The following is a 19,468-nucleotide window of genomic DNA, read 5'->3' on the forward strand; positions in this document are numbered from 1 at the left end:
GTCACATCATTTTTATCTTTTTACACTTTTTATTATTTTAAAATTTTTAATGTACAAGTATTCTATGAATATTTATTAAAAAAAAAACCAAAAAAATTTTGAGTTAAAATCCAACATTTACACCCGAATAATATTTTCGTTTTCTACTCTAGAATCATTACAAGTGCCAAACATCGTTTCCATCAACTTCAACTTTTTGTTTCTAAACCAATCTATTAATCTATTACTATTACTGATATTTACCGGCATATAATTTTTTCTATTTTCCAATTTAACAACATTATCTTCAGAAATTCTAATCCAAAGAGGTTTTTCCCAAGATTTTAATAACAAATTAGAAAATACAACAGGCAAACTAATTAAATAAATGAAGATAACAGCCAAAATAGGATTTAAATAAAAACCTAACAACAACAATAATAAATTTATAGGTATTGATAATAAATTACATAAACCGATATAAATAAAATTATATTTCATTCGATTAAATAATTTTCTTAAAAAATCGAATAAAGATATTATATCAGTTAACAAATTTCCATTCATGAACATAATATCAGCAGAATAATCCATGTTATAATCCGTGGTTAAAGAAGATAATGATATACTAATATCAGCTTTTGATAATGCTAAAGAATCATTTGTATCATCAGCATTTCCTACCATCGCTACTATTTCATTTGACAATTGTAATGATTGAATAATATTTAATTTTCCTTTTGATGAAAGTTGTGAATAAACAACGTCTATACCACATTTAGAAGCAATCGATTGAGCAGTCAATTTTTGATCTGCAGTTATCATAGAAACTTTTAATCCCATAGATTTTAATGCATCGACAGTTAATTTTGATTCAGGTTTAATTGAATCCGATAGAAATAATGAACCCATAAAAGAATCATTAATAGCGACAAATATTGTTGTTCTACCTAATAATTCTTGTTTTTCTTTAATTATCAAAGCTGATTGAGGAATTTCAATTTGATATAATTGTGAAATAAATTCAATATTTCCGATTAAAACGTTATAAACTTTTGATGTAGCGTAAGATGAAAAACGAGCGGAAGTATTAAGTAAAACATCACATTTAATTCCATGTCCCGGCATGGATTCAAAATTATTAATATCAATATCATATTCATTCTCATTTGAACTTAATAATTGTTTACTAAATTCAACTATAGCCTTTCCTATTGGATGATCACTTGAAGATTCTGCAGCCTCAATAATTGTAAAAAATGTTTCAGGAGTGATTTCTGATAAGTTCAGTTCATAGTGAGCCACATCAAATTTTCCTTGAGTTAATATACCAGTTTTATTAAAAACTACTTCTGTTATTTTGGATCCAACTTCAATTATTCTTCCTCCTTTAATTAATATACCATTTTGAGTTCCAATCTCTGTACCAATCATAACAATTATTGAACTACTTAAAGTTAATATATAAGGACAAGCCATAATTATAATTGAGATACTTGATTCTCCCCATAAAATAAAAGAAATGATTCCTAATAATATAATTATAGGAATAAAATAAGTTATACATTTATCCACAAATAATTGAATGGGTGCTTTATTCGTTTGAGCTTCTTTAACAGATTTAATAATTTGTGATAAAATAGTATCATTTCCTACGCGTACAATTTGCATTTCAAAGTATCCTGATCCATTAATTGTTCCAGCAAAAACCTCATCACCACGACGAACATTTTTTAATACTTTATTAATAATATTTTTTCCAGTTATAATTGATTCATCTACGTCAGAAACTCCTGATATAACTTTCCCATCCGAAGGAATAATAGTTCCTGGTGTAATTTTTACTATATCACCTACTTGTAAACATTCTGTTGGAATGGTCTTTTTTCCAGTGATTTCTCCAGTTTTAGAATTAATATAAATAATAGTTGTTATTTCAGGAATAAGGGATAATGATCTTGCTATAGATTTCAAACTTTTTCTTTTGATCATATTTTCTAAATAATGATTTAACATAAGGAAAGTTATTAACGTGGTAGATATATCAAACATTATCAAAGGATGTGATGAATTCGTGCTAAAAATTGAATAAATCATTGAGACACAAGAAATAATGAATAATAATAAAGTAGTAATTATGAACAACATATCCGTAGTAAATTTTCCATATCTAAGATCTTTAAATGGTCTAATATAAAAATTTTTTCCAAATCCAAATTGTACAGGAATACTTAATAAAAATGAGATTAAATCACCAATGAATAAACCATGAAATAATTCTATATCGACAATACTTTGTATCAAGGAAATGATAATAATTGGTATAGTAAATGATAAAGAATAAAAAAGTGCATTCCTCCATTTTAAAATACTTTTTCTTCTAGTAAAATATTCCAATTGATTTAATTTAACATTATTAATGAATTTACATTTTAATCCCAAACATTCAACTTTTTCTATTATATCTCTTGTTCCTAATAAATTTTTATCATATTTTATTAGAGCATTTCCTGTTGCAAAATTAATTTCAACATTTTCTATACCATTCACTTTACATAATTGTTTTTCCATCATATTGATAATTGATGGATCATTTAATTTAAATATATGTAATTCAATGTTATCCATTTGTTCATTTATCCCATGCGTTGTGATCGATGTAAGAGAATTCGAATTTGTTGATGTATGATTCGATGTTGCGAAAAATGAAAATTCCGTATCCACCGACAACAATGATAATTCATCATCATCTTTCATAAACATATCATTTAAGGTTTCAATATTATTTATGTCTTTCATGTTTTTTTTTAATAATAAATCAACGAGTTAACAACACTATGATTTTTTTTTTTAAAAAAAAAAGGAAAAGAAATTTTTTAAGATTTTTTTTTTTTTTTTTTTATTTATTTGTTTTTTGGCTCAATATATATAATAAATTGAGATTATCTAATAAACTCCCAATGTAGCTAAATGTATGATGTCAAATTTGGTTTTTTTTTCTGCGATTGAATAAGGTTATTTTATGAAGCTTTAAAAAGTAAATACATATTGAGTTTGTTGCATAGCGAACATAAATCAATGATAAAAAAAACTACGAGCATAAGTTAAAGCATTAGTCTAAGCATATTAATATAATCAATAAATCAAGTTTTAAAAAAAATCTCATGAATATCTTATAAATTTGAAGGGCTTTGTTTAAATAAACTTTATTTTTCGATTTTAATATTACCGGATGTTTAGGTATGTCTAAAGGATGTATGTCTAGGTACAAGCGTTCCGCATATTAAGTGAGTCACTACATTATAAAATTTTATGACCAACTTATTTTACCTAAAAGAAAAAATGGTTTTATGAAATTTTCTTTTATCGGTTAATAAATCGATACTATTATTTCTTTTTTTTTAAGAAAAAAAAAAAATTTTCTTTTTAAAGAAGTTAAAAATAAAGATAATCTCAAAAATTTTAAATTAGTTAAATAAGTTTAAATTAATTTTAACATGCATGCATCGTTGAACTTTGATGACCTTTGATGATACTTTTACTTTATATAATACATATTTTAAATGAAATATCTGATAACGTAAATTATTAAACAATGATGTTTTCTTTTTTTATTGTCTCCGATTAAATTTTATTCTCGAAATAATGTAAAAATATACTTTGGTTTATAATAAATAATAATAGAATCTTCTTTCTTTATTTGGATGAACGGAGATAAAAGGATCATTTTTTCCCAAGGTTTTTCATTTAATTTGGGACTTTTGGCTTTTCGAGTGCATACATCAGAATTTTTTGATTGCTGACAATCAAACGCGCATTAAGATAAATAATTTAGCATGTGTAAATTAAAGGCTTATAATATATCGAATTTGAGGGGTACATTACATGGGTGATACTATAAAATGATGATGCAGTCTTAGAGGTCATGTGTGGAAGTATATTTGGACCCCATGATATCTGTGTAAATGACAACAATTGAGCTCGTCATTTTCTCATTTTCTTCGGTATTATTTTCTTGTATTAAATAATTTCAATACTAAGATAAACGAATATGGATAAGCATTTTTTACATTATCATTTGACTTGAATTGATTTATGAAATTTATTAGCAATTTATTAAGTAATTCGAAAAGCTTTAAGCAAACGAAAAGAAAAGAAAAATCACCCCATTTAAATAATTATTTTGTCACGAAAACCTTTAATGTAACTGTAATTCTTATAAATTCGGAAAAATAAAATATTATGTAATGCTAATATATATCACGTGATTAACCGTTTTTCTGGTTTATTTGGAACACAGTTTCAGAATAACAGTCTTTCACATGTTGATGCTTGAATATAAAACTCACGTGAATTATCATAGATCTTCGAAGACCAAAAATTCCTTACATACAATATATTTCGCGGTAAGATGTACATTATTATACATATTAAATTACTATTTTCGACCCTCCTAATAATATCAAATTAATAAAAAATTAAAAAATTAAAAATATATTAAATAATTATATTATATTTCATATTTCATATAATAACTTACAACCAATATTATATGGTATCCAAATTTTGTTTTTATCTGTTTATTAACAAATAGAAATACAGATCAGCCATTATATATTATTATATATTAATATTTTTTACTATACACATACCGGTGGATTTGTAAAAATTGGATTGTCTAATAATAAATATTATTAAAATGTGAGATAAATCTGCAAATTAATAAATTATAATTGATAAAGATAAACAATTAATGTACCTAATGTGCTTGGTTGTAATGCGAACGCGGCATCTTGGAAATCTCCTACCATCGATCCGCGGTTCATCCAACCTAAACTACCTAGAAATCATTAAATATTATTTATTATTCAAGCCAAAAATCCCCAAAGTTTTCATGTGACCCAATTAAAACTATTCATTAATATATTACTAACCTCCTTGTTTCGCTTTATCTTCGCTATATAATTCCGCAACCTAATAAAGAATAAGATAACGATTATATAATAAAAGTCTTAATTATGATATTGATATAATAGTCTAACATTTGCCTTATCAAATCGCATGTTTTCAACCGTTAATTTATCTAAAGCTTCCATGATCTATAAAATTTGAATTGAAGGAAAAATAATTGAATTATATGCAAAATTATATTAAATAAAAAAAAATAAATGTTCACAAGTTACTTTGGAATGTTTCTCACACAATATATGTCTAACCTGCAATGAAAAAAACAATTTTTCCATTTTAAGGATAAGTAAATGGTTGATAGTTGGCTAAACTTGCTGTGGTAAATTTAATTTTAATTACTTTCACACTGTTTGCGGCTTTTAATTTATTAGATTTTCCTGAACTTTCCTCTATTGAAACGTTAATTAAAATTAAAGAATAAATTGAATTAAAAGGAATTAAACGCAAACATACCCTCAGTATCCGCGGTTTTTTTATTACTTTTTCCTTTACTACTTCCTCCCTGACCTTTTGATTTGCCCATTTTAAATAAGTAAAACTATCCAAAAGAACTTTTTAATGAGGAAGATTATCAAAGAACTTATGATGAAATTCGAGGCTGATTAATTGACCTCGTAAACTAAAATCGGTTCAGTGCGTGTAACCTGTTTGAACAACCAATCAATTGATGATCTCGTCTTTATTTCATTTTCCCAAAAAAAAAATCCGACTGAAAAAAAATTTTTTTCCCTCATTTTTACTCCCGCGTTTTTTTTTAGAGTTTTAAAAGGAAAATTGTTTTATTAATAAAAAAAAAAGTATTTTTAAATATATTAAAAATTTTTTTAAAATAATTTTTTTTTAAAGCAAGCTTTAATATGCAAGTAAAACGAAGTATAGAACAAGTTGAACCCCAACTCTTGCAGGAATTAGTAATTCCAATAAAGAGACAAAAATCCAGTTATGAGTGGGAAGTTTTCTTGGAGTTATTCCCCTTCAATTTATCTGAACCTTATACAACAGAAACTCCTATCATAGCTGATTATAATAATATTCAAGAAATGGACCTCAATAAATCAGTCGCTCCACATAAACTAGAAGTTGAGTCGATTGAAACACTCGAGTTTTCGGAAGTTGACAATAGTGAGTATGAAGCAGACATTTCTTCTTCTTCCTCAGATGAATATTCTGATTCTTCTGTTGAAGATTCAGATTCTTATGCTTCAGAAGAAAGCGAATTTGAAGTAGTTATCAAAAAGAAGAAAAGATGCGGCGCTATGTGGAGTCCGGAATGTCGTCGTGCAAGACGCTGTATTTGCGCTGAAAAAATCGACGACTATGATGATTATGACGAGTAATACGTAAGGGCAGTGGGAAATTGGAGGCTTTGTTTACTATGTTCGCTGGATGCTTATAGGGGTTTTCTGTGGTATTTTCAAGTGTAAATTTGGGCAACTTAACTCTTTGGATTGGCTAGCGATTATAATTAACGCTACGGGTAAACCAAAAGTGTTGATATTTCAAAGAGGTCTTAGGACGAATCAGTGGTGATAGTTACTAGAGGCTGTGGAGGCGCAGTTTCGTGCTCTTTCAAGGATCTAGGGTTATTGTTAAGAATCTTCTTGTACAAATTTACTTCTCATAGGTTTGAAAGTAACAGTTCTACGAGATAAAAAACGATATACATGGATTTTAATGTCCGTGTTTCATCTTTTTTTTTCTTTAAGATTTGTGCATTTTGTGCATATAGTAATCAAATCTACGTTTGTTTGATGAAGATTACGATTTGCACATTTACGGTCCTTTTTCGTCGGGGTTATTATTGTCAGAACAACAGGAAGCGCCGATGAAAAACAAAAGCTCCGACCATCCGCAATTGTTCATCATTCTTGGATTCTTAGATTACATCACCAAAAAAAGACGCGTCATCCTCATTGATAGACATTTCTGTATTCCCGCCGATCCATTCTGGAGGCAAAAACAAAATCATTTTTATTTTTAATTTTTTTTTTCTTTTCTATCATTTCTTTTATTATTATTATTTTCATAATTTGGTAGACTAAGGGGTTTATTTTTGTACTTCAGCGAATAATTTGTATGGCATTATTCTCCCTCCCTCTCCCTTACCCACAAACAACAAAATTCGAGATTCATTAATAATAACAATATATCTGAACGTTTCTAATCGATTTGATCACTATCTTTTCAATTCAATTAAATTAATGGTGTAAGTTCGTCCTTATTTCCTTTGATTGTGGGATCTAAGGCTATTATCCAAAATCAAATTATATTATTGTGTATATTTTCAGTGTACGAATGGATAATGCTACCTATAAATATTAAGAATGATGTTCTTAAAGGATTTGGACATAAAATCTTAAATTTATCAGGTAATTCTTGTTAATAATATATCTGATCAAGTTATTTATATGCATCTTACCATATAAATTATTATGATATCAAGTTTACCATTCCCAGATTTCCCTTCTGAGATTTTAACCAAAATGTCTCAAAAAGAAATATGGTAAGCATTAATTTCCTGATTCATCTAATGAATTAATTTAATCTCGGTTGTTTTGTTCCCGAGCAATATTATCTAAGCATTTAGCAAGTTTTTATGGAATTTTACGAGTTTAAATCAACCAAAAATGTTTGGGCCGATTTAACTTAGTTAGAATTTTTAAACTGTGGCGCTAAAAAGAGAAAACTTATTTGTTACACAAAATAAAGATTCATCAATTTTTCTTTTGATTTCTTAGTAAACTTTATTTCCTAAACGCGTGATTCATATAAAAAAATTTTTTCTTTTGTGAAACACTCAGCTGTTTTTGTGTATAATGATCGGACACAAATAATTTCCGATCTTGGAAGCTAAAATAAATTTTTTTGCTAAGCCACAATAATCATATGATTTCAAATTTAAAAAATTTTTTTTTCATTCTCGAAAACAATAGGCAATAAAAATTCATTTTGTTAATAGTTTTTTTTTTACTTTTTTTTCAAAAAAAAAAAAATTTTGTAAAATTATGACAGAAGAAAGTTCAAATGTAGAAAATCTTTCAAATGTTAATGAAAATGAACAACCTAACCCACCCAAAAAGAGCAGATCTGTTAGTGATGCTGAAAGGCGTAGAGCAAGAAGAGAAAGAAAAATCTTAAATGATGCTGGTAGTAGATTGCATCGTATAACAGCCACTCATAGTACTAGTTTAAATACATTAGGAGAAACTTCTTCTACTTTAAGTTCACCTTTTGTTAGTAGGAAATCGTCTCCTCAACCTAGTCTAAAATCTTCTCCAACTAGTATTGAACCACCAGAAAATCCATTCTCTCCAAGAAGAAGGAATACAGGAAATCTTGGTACGTGATTTTTAAATTAGATTGCGAAAGGATAGATTCATAATGGTGTGTTTAGAAGGATAGAATAATTGAATTTTGAATCAAGATATTTTTTTTTTTACTTTATAAAAAAAAAAATTTTAAATAGTAAAAAGTTGTAAAAAAATTGTAAATATTTTCAGATATTAATAAATTATCATTTTTTTCTAATTTTAAAAATTTTTGTTAATATTATTTATGATGATCTTACTATAAAACATCGAATCCATTAAAAAATGGTTGGTTCTTGTGTAGAACCTTTAACGTCGACTCAATCAGATGCAAGTATAGCTACTGAAAGAACATTTCCTCGTGTAAGAGTTAGTAGCGATGCCGACCCTCCAGAATGGTCTGGAGGACCATTACCGCAAAATTTTTCACAGGAGGATAATAAATCAGCTCGTCCGATAACACAACCCAGATTTTCTCTACCAACTTCGATTTCTCCAACAATACCAACAATACCAACAACATCCGATTTGTTAGGTGAAGATGAACCAAATGGATACATTGATCAAGATGAACATATTCGTCAATTTTTTAATAACTTAAATGCAGGAAATTATCAGAGAAGAAATAGCAGTACTACTTCATTAGCTTCAACTATTGGAGGTAGTGAATGTCAATATAATCCACTTTTAACTGCACAGGATGAATATGTTCAACAAGATATTTTGCAACAACAACAGCAATTACAACAAATTCCTTTTCCTTTTCAACAATTTTTTAGTCCATTTGGAAGTGCAAATCAACAACAAAATTTGGATTTACAATCGAAATTATGGCAAGTTATACATTTTGTTGCAATGATATTGTTGGGTCGTTTAATTGTTTGGAAAGAATCATTGAGAGAAAAAGGTGCTTGGAACAGATTTTATTTATTAAATTATGAAAGACCTGAAGATATAATCGCTGCTGAAAGGATTCCATCTATGGTAGTATTTTTAAGTAAATCTGTAATTAAAGACTTTCTTGTGCATATATTGAATAATTTTTACATTAATTTATTAAAACAGGGCGCATTTTGGTATTTTATAACTGTGGAACTTATATTACAATCTTCTAGAATATTCTTTCAACAGGTAATAATTAATAATTTTTAAATTCATCAATACTTAGACATAATATTGTATATACTTAACATAATTTAATATTATATAATAGGATCGAGTATTTCAAAGTTCGACATTAGTTCAATTTGCACGTAAATTACCTGCACCATTTTCTGATGTACTTACTGTATTATTAAGATATAATTTAATTTGGAATAGTCTCTGGGAAGATATTTGTATACTGGTATTTACTGTTGGATTTACTATAATGATTGCTCCTTTCGTAAGTTATTTTGGTTAGGATTTTTCTTTTGAGATGGATTTGTAGAAGTTAATAAATTTAAATTATTGCTATTTCTGTGATATATTTGTGTCCAACAACTGTATTTAGACATTGTGATAACATATTGTGTAATATTTGTAAGTGTAAAAAAAAAAGTATATTTTTGGAAATTATGAATAAATATTATGCTATTTATTTGTACTTGTAATAATTCGAAAATTTTAAATTATTAATTATGTAATTGGTAATAAGTTTCCCATTAATAATACTTGATATTCTTTAATAATTTCTTTGATTTTAACTAAAACCCACGCAGCCATTGATTGTACTTGTTCGTTTATTTTACTTTCAAATATAGCTTTAAAAAAAATTTTTGACGAAATTATTATTAATATTAATAAGTCCAATTGTAATTATAAGAAGATTAAGAATTAACCTACTTGTAACCCATTGTTGTGATTCAACCAATTCTTTACCGAATGATTCCGCTAATTCTCTTTCTGATAATACGTTAAGTATCGCACTTATTCCAAACAATAATGAAGACAATACAGCTGGATCATCAAAAAATCTCAAAGAAAATATCAAATCCCAAAATTCACGCGTTATTTGTGAAAGAGAAATAGTGTTTACTATATTAAGAAGAAAGTGAGTTTTGTTATTAAAATTTTCAAAAAAATATTTTTTATTATTATAAAGTAGAAAACTTACTTGAACATTGAACAATCATACCTAACGTAGTGACATATCTTTGAACTAAAGTAGGATCATTCATAAAATTACCACGACTCCTAAAAAAAAGACGAGTCAACGGAAATTAAAAATTTTTCATCATACTGAAATTGTTGATATTATCTTCTACCTATCACGTGCAAGATTCCAAAATCCAGTCGTCAGTGGGAAAAAGAAAGTTTTTGCCGCCAATTCATTAAACCTATTAACAGAAGTTGTACGCATTGATTCGACCAAAGGTTTACTGGAAAACCTGCGAACTTTATCATTTTTTAAAGTTTTTAGAGGAATAAGATTAAGTTTACTAATTTCTTGAGACAAAGTATCCAATTCTTTCTTATCTTCAATGTTCTTGAATAAAAGTTAAAATATTTTAATAAACGATAAAGTATGATGAGACAAAAAATAAACCTAAATAACCTTTTTTACTTGTAGTCCAGCTAATTCTCTCGCTCCTGTTGATAATACTGACAAAATCATATACTTTTCGGCAAGAGAATATTTCTTTTCGAAAAATTGTTGAATAATATAGCTATATATATATATATATATATAAATTAACAGAAAAGTAATGTAACAAATTGGAACGTTGCATCGAATTAACTTACGGTACAGCAATTTTTGGACTTCCGCATATAAGTGCGACCATCGCTGCGTGTCTGTTCTCTTCAAATCTATTCAAATCAAAGTTATTTTGCAATCCAATGAGGATCCTGGCTAATTCTACGGCATGATCATCTTTGAATAATAGATTTGTTTTTATTAGCAGAATAAAATAAATTAAAAAAAAAAAATGAAGGAAGCTATATGCAACCTAACTCCATTCCAAATTCTGATTTTTCCCTAATCAAATTTTCGGCAGCCTTTAATGCTACCTCTAATTTATCCGGGTCATCTGAAGCTTTTAGATAAAATAATAGATCTATAATATAACTATATAAAATTTGAATTTTGTATATGAGATATAAAACGCAACAAGTTTTTACAAAATAAAAAAGAAACATCAAATACACTGGTGAGAGTATCTTTTTCTTCTTTGTTTGTGGCATTGATTCAACATTGTCATCATCATCATCATCACTTTCCTCTTTCATCGGATAGGGAACAAAGTCGTCTTCATCATCAGAATCAACTACACTTTCGTTAATATTCTCTATTTCATAGAATATATTACAACGTCAATAGTTATAATTTATTTTTGCTTAACAATTCTTGAAAGAAAAAAAATTATTTTAACCAATCTTGACGGAGACCCCGCTCTTGACTTCATTTTGATGTGTAGCCGATTCGAGTTCATTATTGATTGTATTTTCATTCTCTTGATAAGAGAATTTTTCTAAAATCGATTCGTCGTTTAAATTATCAGAAAAAAATAAATATTTAAATATTTCAAAATGAAAAGATAGAAAGGTAGAAGAGTAGATATATTATACAAAGCATATACCTTCAACATTTTCTTCGTAGTCGATATCGGGCAGGTTTACAATTCCATCCTTAAGTTCAACCAATTGTCTTAAATATTTCACGTCTTTATCTTCAGGATTTAATTCAAAGTCTAAAACATTTTCTGATACATCAATTAATTTTGATAACATTTCTGCAGTAACCTATTTATCCATTTTAAAAAACACGTTATTTATTTATATCTGTATGATACTTGTCACAAACGCGTAAATCTCAATTACCCATATTTGAGCCTATATAAGAAAACAAAAGATGAATTATACACGGACCATTCCTAGCTTCCTCGATTCCTCAGATGTACTCTGTAACCATTGAGTGATTCCAGGTGTGATTTCCCTTGAAATAGCGGCTTTTATCAAAGTATATTTTGGAAGATATCCAAAGATTATCAGAATGACGCTTGTAATGTCTGTTAAGAAAATAGATTTGACTTAACATTATTATTCTATTAATCATTTTTAAATAGATAAACATACATATTTGCGTGGAATTCGACGCGTGCTTAATAAACGTGGGATCGGACCAAGATGATATGAGTGTCTTAAGTAATTGTGTAAGATCTATTTTCAGAAGTAACATTAAGAGAAATTAAAATTACGCTCGGAAATAATAAAAATTTTTCTTTTAAGAAGAAAAAAGTAATATATACCATCATTAACATTTAATTTAAGGTTGTCTGTTTGACAAATAATCTTTCGTAACATATCATCGAATTGATCTTGAAGTTCACCCCAACTCAAGAAACAACAAAGAACTCTTACAATGCTAATATGAAATAATTTTCCTCCAATAAAATATTTAAATTTAATTAAATATGATATATTTTCGCTTTTATCCCTTTCAATTAATAAACTGAGCAAAGTAGCGACTTTGCGTATTAGATAACGCGATTTATCTGCAATAGATACAGGATTTGTAATCTTTGAAAGATCTTGACTTTGAGAATTAAGAAGAAAAGCAGTAAGAAATAGCTCAACAGTATGTGACGAAAATGATGAAATGATGTTTCTCCAGATCTTGTAATATATATGAGATGTGGAATTATGAAGACGAATTAGTAGCTTAGAATAAACCATTTGCGCGAGAATTTCTGTTGTTAGTTAAATTTTTATAAAAAAATGGTAATTGGTAAATGCTTTCTCTTTTTGAAAAAAAAAAAAATTACAAATTCCCAAATAAATTTCACACTTGAGTGTCCAATTCTGCATATTTTGGAAAATAATTCACTGCATGCAAATACTAATAACTTAGTCTCATCTTCTAAAAGTTTATTGTCCATAAAATTAACGAAAAAATTTAGGTAAGATTTTTTTTTTATTGAAATTATTGATTCAACATAATCAAGATTTTCAATAAAGTTGTAATACATGCCTTCCAAATCACTTTTTCCACTTTTATTATAAATAAGAAGTTCACTATCAGTCGTAAACTTATCAAATAAATTTCTATCAGATTATTATTCGTAACATTAAAGATAAAATAAATTATTTTGTTTAAATATTTTGAATATCTAACGGGATACGCTTCATTGAGAAAATTATTTTCTTCCGTGTATCCTGAGCTCTTATCCAAAGCCATCAAATTCGCGGATCTTTCAGGTATAGAACATATCAAACTTATAAAATCTTTCCAATTCGAATATCTTACTCTTAAATCAACTTCTTCATTCTTTAAAATAGCATCAAAAAAGTCCTGAATAGTATAACCTTTCAAAAGTGAAATAATAAACTTTTGAATTGTTGTAAGTAAATAAATTTGTTGTTTATTATCTAGCTTCAAATCATCCTGTGGTTGAAATGTAGAAAAATGAGATACTAAGACTTTCAATGAAATGCTTGCTCTTTTTGAATTCTTTGTCCCAGTAGGAACAAAATATTCTTTTATTGCAACGTTATCCTTTAAATCGTTTTGAAAAGTTTGTAATTTGCCACGTAAAAGTTTTTCGGTTGAAAAATTGGTTCCTTCCATAATGAAAGCATAAAATATAACTGATTTAGATTTTAAACTTAAATTATAATGTTTACTAGAATATTTCCATTTTGAGTCGAGATTCTAGAAAATTTGTCGACGATCAAATTTTGAGCAGATCAGGACGTTTAAACTTTTATCTTTATACTACATAATCCAACTCTTACAACTTTCTTTTATTGCAAGTAAACAATAAGCTTTTTATCATAATTGAACATTTACTTTTTGGCATTGAAGCTTATTAACATTTTTATAAAGATCGAAACAATATATCGTTTATAATATTACTATGGATCTTTCTCGGTCTCCTTCCCTTATTAAAACCAAGGGTATGCGAAAAAGAATAACTTCTTAACAAACAATGCTTTTATATATTAACAAGCGTTCAAGAAAAGTATTTGAATTATAATTCTTTTTTTATTAATAAAAAGGGCCAGAAATTACTCTTTCAAGTGAAGAAAAACGTGTATATAGCCAACTTTTTCAAGTTGCTGATGAAGAGAACAAAGGTGTGATTTCTGGACAAAATGCTGTTAAACTCTTTGTGAAATCTCATTTGCCATCATCAGTTCTTAGCAATGTATGTAAATGATTAGCATATAATTGATGCAATTTTAATTATTTCTGACTAAAAAATTTTTTTGATTATCAATAAAATTCATATAGATCTGGCAAATTGCCGATAATGAAAATAAAGGTTTTTTAACACAACAAACTTTTAGTGTTGCTTTAAAGTTGATCGCTCAGGTACAAAGTGGTAAATCGCCTGATCCGTCTAACCTTAACGCCGGTAAATAAGAATACTGTGACAATATTTATTATTATAATTGCACATACGATAAAATTTTGATTTTTTTTTGTTTATATATTAGAAGTACCTGTCCCTCGGTTTGAGGGTATTGACATTGAACCATATGAAAAGCCGGGACAAATTATTACAGATGAAGATCGTGAAAAATATAAAGACATGTTTTATAAGCTTAATCCGATTAATGGCATTTTAGAGGGTATTTCAGTTTTTTAAATATGTAAATTATTTTGTCTTTGATTGATTAACACTATTATTATTCAGGTGGAAAAGCTAAAGAATTTTTCATGAGATCAAAGTTAAATGTTGAAAAGCTTGGTCAGATTTGGTATTTATTTTAGTGTTGCATTACTTTCTTTTCATTAAAATGAATAATTGTTTTATTTAATTAATTATTAAGGACATTGGCCGATACGAAAGTGCGCGGAAAATTGGATTTGCCAGAGTTTATTATAGCTATGCACCTTATACAACAAACTATGAAGGGTTCAATTAAAACACTTCCTTCTGAACTCCCCAACGGATTTTATGAAATGGCATCAGGGACAGAAATAAACACTCCGGCTTCTCCGCCGATTTTTGCTAGAAATTTGAGTTCACCTAGACCAGGACAATCTCCAGTTACAAGACACATGACATTAGATTCAGGTACAATAACACCCTCTATTTTTCAGGATAATTCATGGGATGTGACTGAAAGAGAGAAAGCATCATTTGATCGGCTTTTTGATGAAGAAAATAAAAATGGCTATATTACAGGTTTTTATGTCGTGCTATCTTTTCTTTGGTTAAGAGTTTAAGAATAGCAAAAGCTAGGGTATTTTAATTAACTTTTAGAAAAATATGAAATACTACAGGTGAAGGGGCTGCAAATTTCTTTATGAAGTCAAAACTGCATCACGATCAGTTGGCTCAGATATGGTTGATATTATTTTTATCATTTAAAAAGAAAAAAGAAAAAAATTAAAATTTATTATTTAAATCTTTTTAAAGGGATCTTGCAGACATTAATAAATCTGGTCGTCTCAGTAGAGATGAATTTGCAGTCGCTATGCATTTAATTACTAAAAAAATGGCTGGTGTACCATTACCTACACGTTTACCTGATAGTCTAATTCCGCCATCAATGCGACCTGTGACTGGTAATGGTTTATAAAGTTTTTGTCTTACATTATCATTCTTTACACAAGATTTAATATTTGTATAAATTTGTTCATTATTTTCTCCGAGTATAGCGAGCCCATTTAATGATTTAAAAAGGTCAACAACGATGAGTAATAAACCAAGTAGACCACATACTTCTCAACCAAGTGAATCGGATTTATTTTTTGAATCATTACAATCATTACAACACACCGCCGCTGCCTCACCTAGTCCATTTTTTTCAAGTACAGCTTCTCAAAGTAAAATATTCCTTATCATATTTATTAATATTAAATTAATAAAGTAACTTTTAGCTTTAATAATATACTTATTTTTCTCAAATTGTGACAGGCGGGAACGAATTTGATTTGCTTGGTGACACCGATATAAGTACCAAGATTGCACTCGAGAGCGGTGAAATAAAAAATTACAAATTACAGTCCGAAAATTTGAACAAAGCTATTACCGATCTTAAAACTAATCGGGAGAATGTAGACTCTAATATTTCTTCATTAGTTACGCAAAAGCAAGATATGATGACACAGCTTTCGCAAATTCGTACATTATATGAATCGGAAGCCAAAGCTATGCGAGAAGTTCAAGCCAAATATGAATTAGAACATGAAAGTGTCGAGCGGGCTAGACAAGAACTTTTACAGGCAGAAAATGCCTTTAAAGCATTGCAATCAGAAAGAGATCAATTGCAAGCTAATATTCAGAAAGATCGTGATGAAACACTTGATATCAAGAGAAGAATGAGAATTATAGAAGAGGAAACTGTGTCAATTAAAATTGAGATAGAAAAGTACAAAAAAGATGAAAAACAACAAAAGGGAATTCTGGATATTAATAGGAAGCAGTTATCGGCTGTTGAAGGAGAAAAGGAAAAAGCATTTAAAACCTTGCAAGGCTTCGAAGACAAGAACTTATCATCGGATGAAATTAATGATCCATTTGGTAATGGGGCTTTTACACCTCTAGCATTTAATCCATCAAATACCACGCAAGGGCCAGGAATTTCAACTTCTCAACCGATTGTTGACTTCAATGATTTTCAAAAACCATCTAATCATAGCCACCATGGGTCTCTATCTTCAATAAGTGGATCTCGTGTAAAAAGATCAATGTCAAATACATCCACAGCTTCTAATTCGACTTTAGGAACTTCAAGCATCAAATCAGCACCTTTGAATAATAACAAATCTGATGAACTTTCGTTTGATAAACCTATAACGGTAGCAAGTTCTAAACCATCCGAATTCGAGAACTTTTTAAGCGATCAAATATTGAATACTCCACAAGAGATTACAGCCAATGCTGAAAATAATAAAGTTAATCCCTTTGATTCTACTTTCAATGATCCTTTTGGTGTGGTTAGTAATGATCAAACTAATAAGTCAATTCAAAATACTGAAGAAAGTACGGCAAAGCAAGACATATTTAAAGAAAGTGAAAAAAGTGAAGCAGATCCGTTTGCAAATATAAATAACGTTCCAACACCCGGAAAGCCTGTTTCGAATAATGATGATTTAAATTCTGATTCATTTACAAAGGAATTTCCTTCCATAGAAGAACTTGAAGCTTCTATGACTAATGCATCTAATTCAGGGTTTGATAACAATTTTAATAGTTTAATAACCAATAATGAAAAAAAAGATGATAACTTAATGAATGTGAATAATTTGATGGAAACGATTCAAAATGAAAAATCGGACAATACTTTTTCTATTGGTACTACTGCGGAAGCTGTGTCGGTAAATAATATGGAAATCAATACTGATAACAAAGATACAAACAATACTTCTAACAAGGAATCTGAATCACCTTTTTCTATTTTGGCGGATTCGACAGAATCTGCTGAAACTGCTTTCCCACCACTTCAGGATCCTGATGCTTGGGTTTCTATAGAAAGTTCAAAATCTTTCGCACCGCAAGATGAGTTTGATGCAGCTTTTGGTGATTTAACTGAAGCAAAAGTTACCAAAACTCCTCCAATTGAGTTTGATACTGGGTTTGATGATGCGGATTTTGAAGAAGATGTTAATTTTACGTTCGATACACCTACAACTCTTACAAAATCATCTTCAACTAGCAATAACAATACTCTTACATCTTTTAAAACTAACAATTTTGCGAAATCTTCACTAGATTTTGATAAAGACGAAAATTTATTCGATGATTTTGATCCATTTCCACCAAACGCACCATCTTCCAATAAACCCAAAGCTAATCTTGACGCAGCATTTGGTGGTATCTCTGCGGAACCTTCTAAAACAAATTTCGACGACTTTGGTTTCGATGATGCCTTTTCAGAGTTTATGCCAGCTGATAAAAAATCAACGACTAATACGTCAATAAAAGCTTCAACATCATCTCAGCCAAAGTTACAGCCAACTACTCCTGCAAACTCTATTGAAGATGATGATATTGACGATGTAAAACGACTTTTAGTTATGGGTTATAGCAGAGATAGAATTGTTAAAGCTCTCGAACAAAATAATTATGATTTTGAAAAATCACTAAATTTCTTAGTTGAAAATTCATGACTCTTTTGATGTAATTTAAATATGCAACTTATACACTTGTCTCCTGGATTGAAAATTTAATATCTAATTGAGGCTTAATCCAATCAAATCAGATTTTAATTTATGAATGTGTTTAGTCATTATTTCTTTATGATATTTTCTTTAAATTATTATGAAAAGTTGATTTGATACAAAATTTTATAGATTAGTAAATTAAATTCTTAAGCTGAAGAAAAACCTTATTTATTATTTTATATTTCTTGTAAGTTAATAAATTTATGAAAAATCGCATTTTTTTATTGAGTTAAATTTTACGTTGAATTATACATTATGTTATCTAAATTATACTTCAATAGGAACAAGAATGCTCTTCAAATTATATATTGTAAAACTGATGGATCCCGCTATTTACAAAAATGTTAATCAAAAAAAAAAAGGTTAAGAAAATGTATCGTATGTAATTATTCAGATTAGTTATTTTAATGATATCAGAAATTGAAATATTACCTTTCAGCATTTTTTTATCTTAAATCACAGTTGTGATTATTTTACTGCATATCCAGTTTCGTTTTGTCAGTTATCAAAAACCAGTTTTTTTGCGAGCTAGAGAAAATTTGGAAATCGTTGTAAAATTAATGTCTAAAAGTTAGGGGCTACAAAACTTATAAATCGGTTGATGGAATTTTGTGTAACCCACCTAAAAAATAGAATTTCAATTTTTGCTAAATGAAAAAATGAAGTTTAAAATTTAAAATTTCAAACCAAATTTTTTTTATTGTAATAATGGATAGTACAATTTTTGAAAACACTGTCGACTCTCAATCAAAATATAAAATCTAATATTAACTCACGATTACGTATAACAACCCCTTTTATTATGCTCGTAGAGAAAGCAATGATCTGAAGCCACGAGAAAGATAGGATATGTACCTAGTTTATTATCAACTTACGCATTACTGTTAAGCTCGAATATTTTACGTACCGATACAATATCAGTTGATAAAGAGACTATATTAAAGAGATAAATTATACTGTATATGGACACACAGAAAGTATAGAAAGTATGCACCTAAATTTGGATTTTTTGTTATATAGTATGATATATCCGATAAGTGTGACTTAACAACAGGTTTTTGTTTAATTTATTTATCGAAAACTAACTATATTATGATAAATCATGGCTTATTTG

The 19,468-nt window shown here is 28.2% G+C and overlaps 6 protein-coding genes across 7 annotated transcripts; 3 read left to right on the forward strand and 3 right to left on the reverse strand.

Moving 5' to 3' along the window:
- Positions 1 to 117: 117 nt before the first annotated feature.
- On the reverse strand, positions 118 to 3,080 carry OCT59_003893 (uncharacterized protein; the record flags this gene model as incomplete). The annotated part of the gene is made up of 1 exon (XM_066147926.1): positions 118 to 3,080. Exon 1 carries the CDS (start codon positions 2,776 to 2,778, stop codon positions 118 to 120), a length of 2,661 nt encoding a protein of 886 aa, XP_065996575.1. The 5' UTR covers positions 2,779 to 3,080.
- A 1,071-nt stretch (positions 3,081 to 4,151) lies between these two features.
- Positions 4,152 to 5,541, reverse strand: OCT59_003894 (Peptidyl-prolyl cis-trans isomerase pin4). The gene is made up of 9 exons (XM_066147927.1): positions 5,401 to 5,541; positions 5,287 to 5,336; positions 5,163 to 5,195; positions 5,028 to 5,078; positions 4,914 to 4,953; positions 4,739 to 4,819; positions 4,632 to 4,657; positions 4,520 to 4,555; positions 4,152 to 4,432 (listed from the first exon to the last, which is right to left on the reverse strand). The coding sequence occupies exons 1-9, from the start codon at positions 5,468 to 5,470 to the stop codon at positions 4,418 to 4,420; spliced, it is 402 nt and encodes a 133-aa protein (XP_065996576.1). The 5' UTR covers positions 5,471 to 5,541; the 3' UTR covers positions 4,152 to 4,417.
- Positions 5,542 to 5,804: 263 nt separating this feature from the next.
- On the forward strand, positions 5,805 to 7,208 carry OCT59_003895 (uncharacterized protein; the record flags this gene model as incomplete). Its single annotated transcript, XM_066147928.1, has 5 exons — positions 5,805 to 6,069; positions 6,133 to 6,237; positions 6,344 to 6,454; positions 6,572 to 6,623; positions 6,705 to 7,208. The coding sequence occupies 5 exons, from the start codon at positions 5,805 to 5,807 to the stop codon at positions 6,862 to 6,864; spliced, it is 693 nt and encodes a 230-aa protein (XP_065996577.1). The 3' UTR covers positions 6,865 to 7,208.
- Positions 7,209 to 7,919: 711 nt separating this feature from the next.
- OCT59_003896 (uncharacterized protein) lies at positions 7,920 to 9,861 on the forward strand. The gene is made up of 4 exons (XM_025314508.2): positions 7,920 to 8,286; positions 8,560 to 9,239; positions 9,321 to 9,386; positions 9,469 to 9,861. The coding sequence occupies exons 1-4, from the start codon at positions 7,953 to 7,955 to the stop codon at positions 9,655 to 9,657; spliced, it is 1,269 nt and encodes a 422-aa protein (XP_025184882.1). The 5' UTR covers positions 7,920 to 7,952; the 3' UTR covers positions 9,658 to 9,861.
- On the reverse strand, positions 9,780 to 13,805 carry OCT59_003897 (uncharacterized protein; the record flags this gene model as incomplete). 2 transcript variants are annotated; one of them, XM_025314507.2, is made up of 15 exons in its annotated part: positions 9,780 to 9,997; positions 10,080 to 10,271; positions 10,351 to 10,430; positions 10,502 to 10,722; positions 10,792 to 10,903; positions 10,980 to 11,109; positions 11,186 to 11,304; positions 11,383 to 11,524; positions 11,609 to 11,707; positions 11,816 to 11,978; positions 12,105 to 12,244; positions 12,312 to 12,395; positions 12,485 to 12,925; positions 13,024 to 13,095; positions 13,207 to 13,805. In XM_025314507.2, 13 exons carry the CDS (start codon positions 12,909 to 12,911, stop codon positions 9,873 to 9,875), a joined length of 2,034 nt encoding a protein of 677 aa, XP_025184881.1. In that variant the 3' UTR covers positions 9,780 to 9,872. The 2 variants fall into 2 exon arrangements, with proteins under 2 accessions (XP_025184881.1, XP_065996578.1); XM_066147929.1 differs by having other exon boundaries at positions 13,024 to 13,280; positions 13,358 to 13,803.
- A 287-nt stretch (positions 13,806 to 14,092) lies between these two features.
- On the forward strand, positions 14,093 to 18,587 carry OCT59_003898 (uncharacterized protein; the record flags this gene model as incomplete). The annotated part of the gene is made up of 10 exons (XM_025314505.2): positions 14,093 to 14,132; positions 14,235 to 14,383; positions 14,470 to 14,593; positions 14,676 to 14,810; positions 14,876 to 14,939; positions 15,012 to 15,370; positions 15,469 to 15,532; positions 15,605 to 15,753; positions 15,847 to 16,014; positions 16,106 to 18,587. The coding sequence occupies 10 exons, from the start codon at positions 14,093 to 14,095 to the stop codon at positions 18,298 to 18,300; spliced, it is 3,447 nt and encodes a 1,148-aa protein (XP_025184879.1). The 3' UTR covers positions 18,301 to 18,587.
- Between the last annotated feature and the right edge of the window lie 881 nt (positions 18,588 to 19,468).

This window comes from Rhizophagus irregularis, chromosome 12 (genome assembly GCF_026210795.1).
Source record: "Rhizophagus irregularis chromosome 12, complete sequence".
NCBI lineage: Eukaryota > Fungi > Glomeromycota > Glomeromycetes > Glomerales > Glomeraceae > Rhizophagus > Rhizophagus irregularis.

What these genes read in the sequence shown, in the direction of transcription:
- OCT59_003894 (XM_066147927.1), bottom strand. Translation starts at nt 5,470, where the DNA reads ATGGGCAAATCAAAAGGTCAGGGAGGAAGTAGTAAAGGAAAAAGTAAT. An exon ending in AAAAACCGCGGATACTGAGG is followed by an intron (nt 5,337 to 5,400) that starts GTATGTTTGCGT and finishes ACGTTTCAATAG; the next exon opens with AGGAAAGTTCAGGAAAATCT. An exon ending in AGATAAAGCGAAACAAGGAG is followed by an intron (nt 4,820 to 4,913) that starts GTTAGTAATATA and finishes AATGATTTCTAG; the next exon opens with GTAGTTTAGGTTGGATGAAC.
- OCT59_003896 (XM_025314508.2), top strand. Translation starts at nt 7,953, where the DNA reads ATGACAGAAGAAAGTTCAAATGTAGAAAATCTTTCAAATGTTAATGAA. An exon ending in CTGAAAGGATTCCATCTATG is followed by an intron (nt 9,240 to 9,320) that starts GTAGTATTTTTA and finishes TTATTAAAACAG; the next exon opens with GGCGCATTTTGGTATTTTAT. An exon ending in CTAGAATATTCTTTCAACAG is followed by an intron (nt 9,387 to 9,468) that starts GTAATAATTAAT and finishes ATTATATAATAG; the next exon opens with GATCGAGTATTTCAAAGTTC.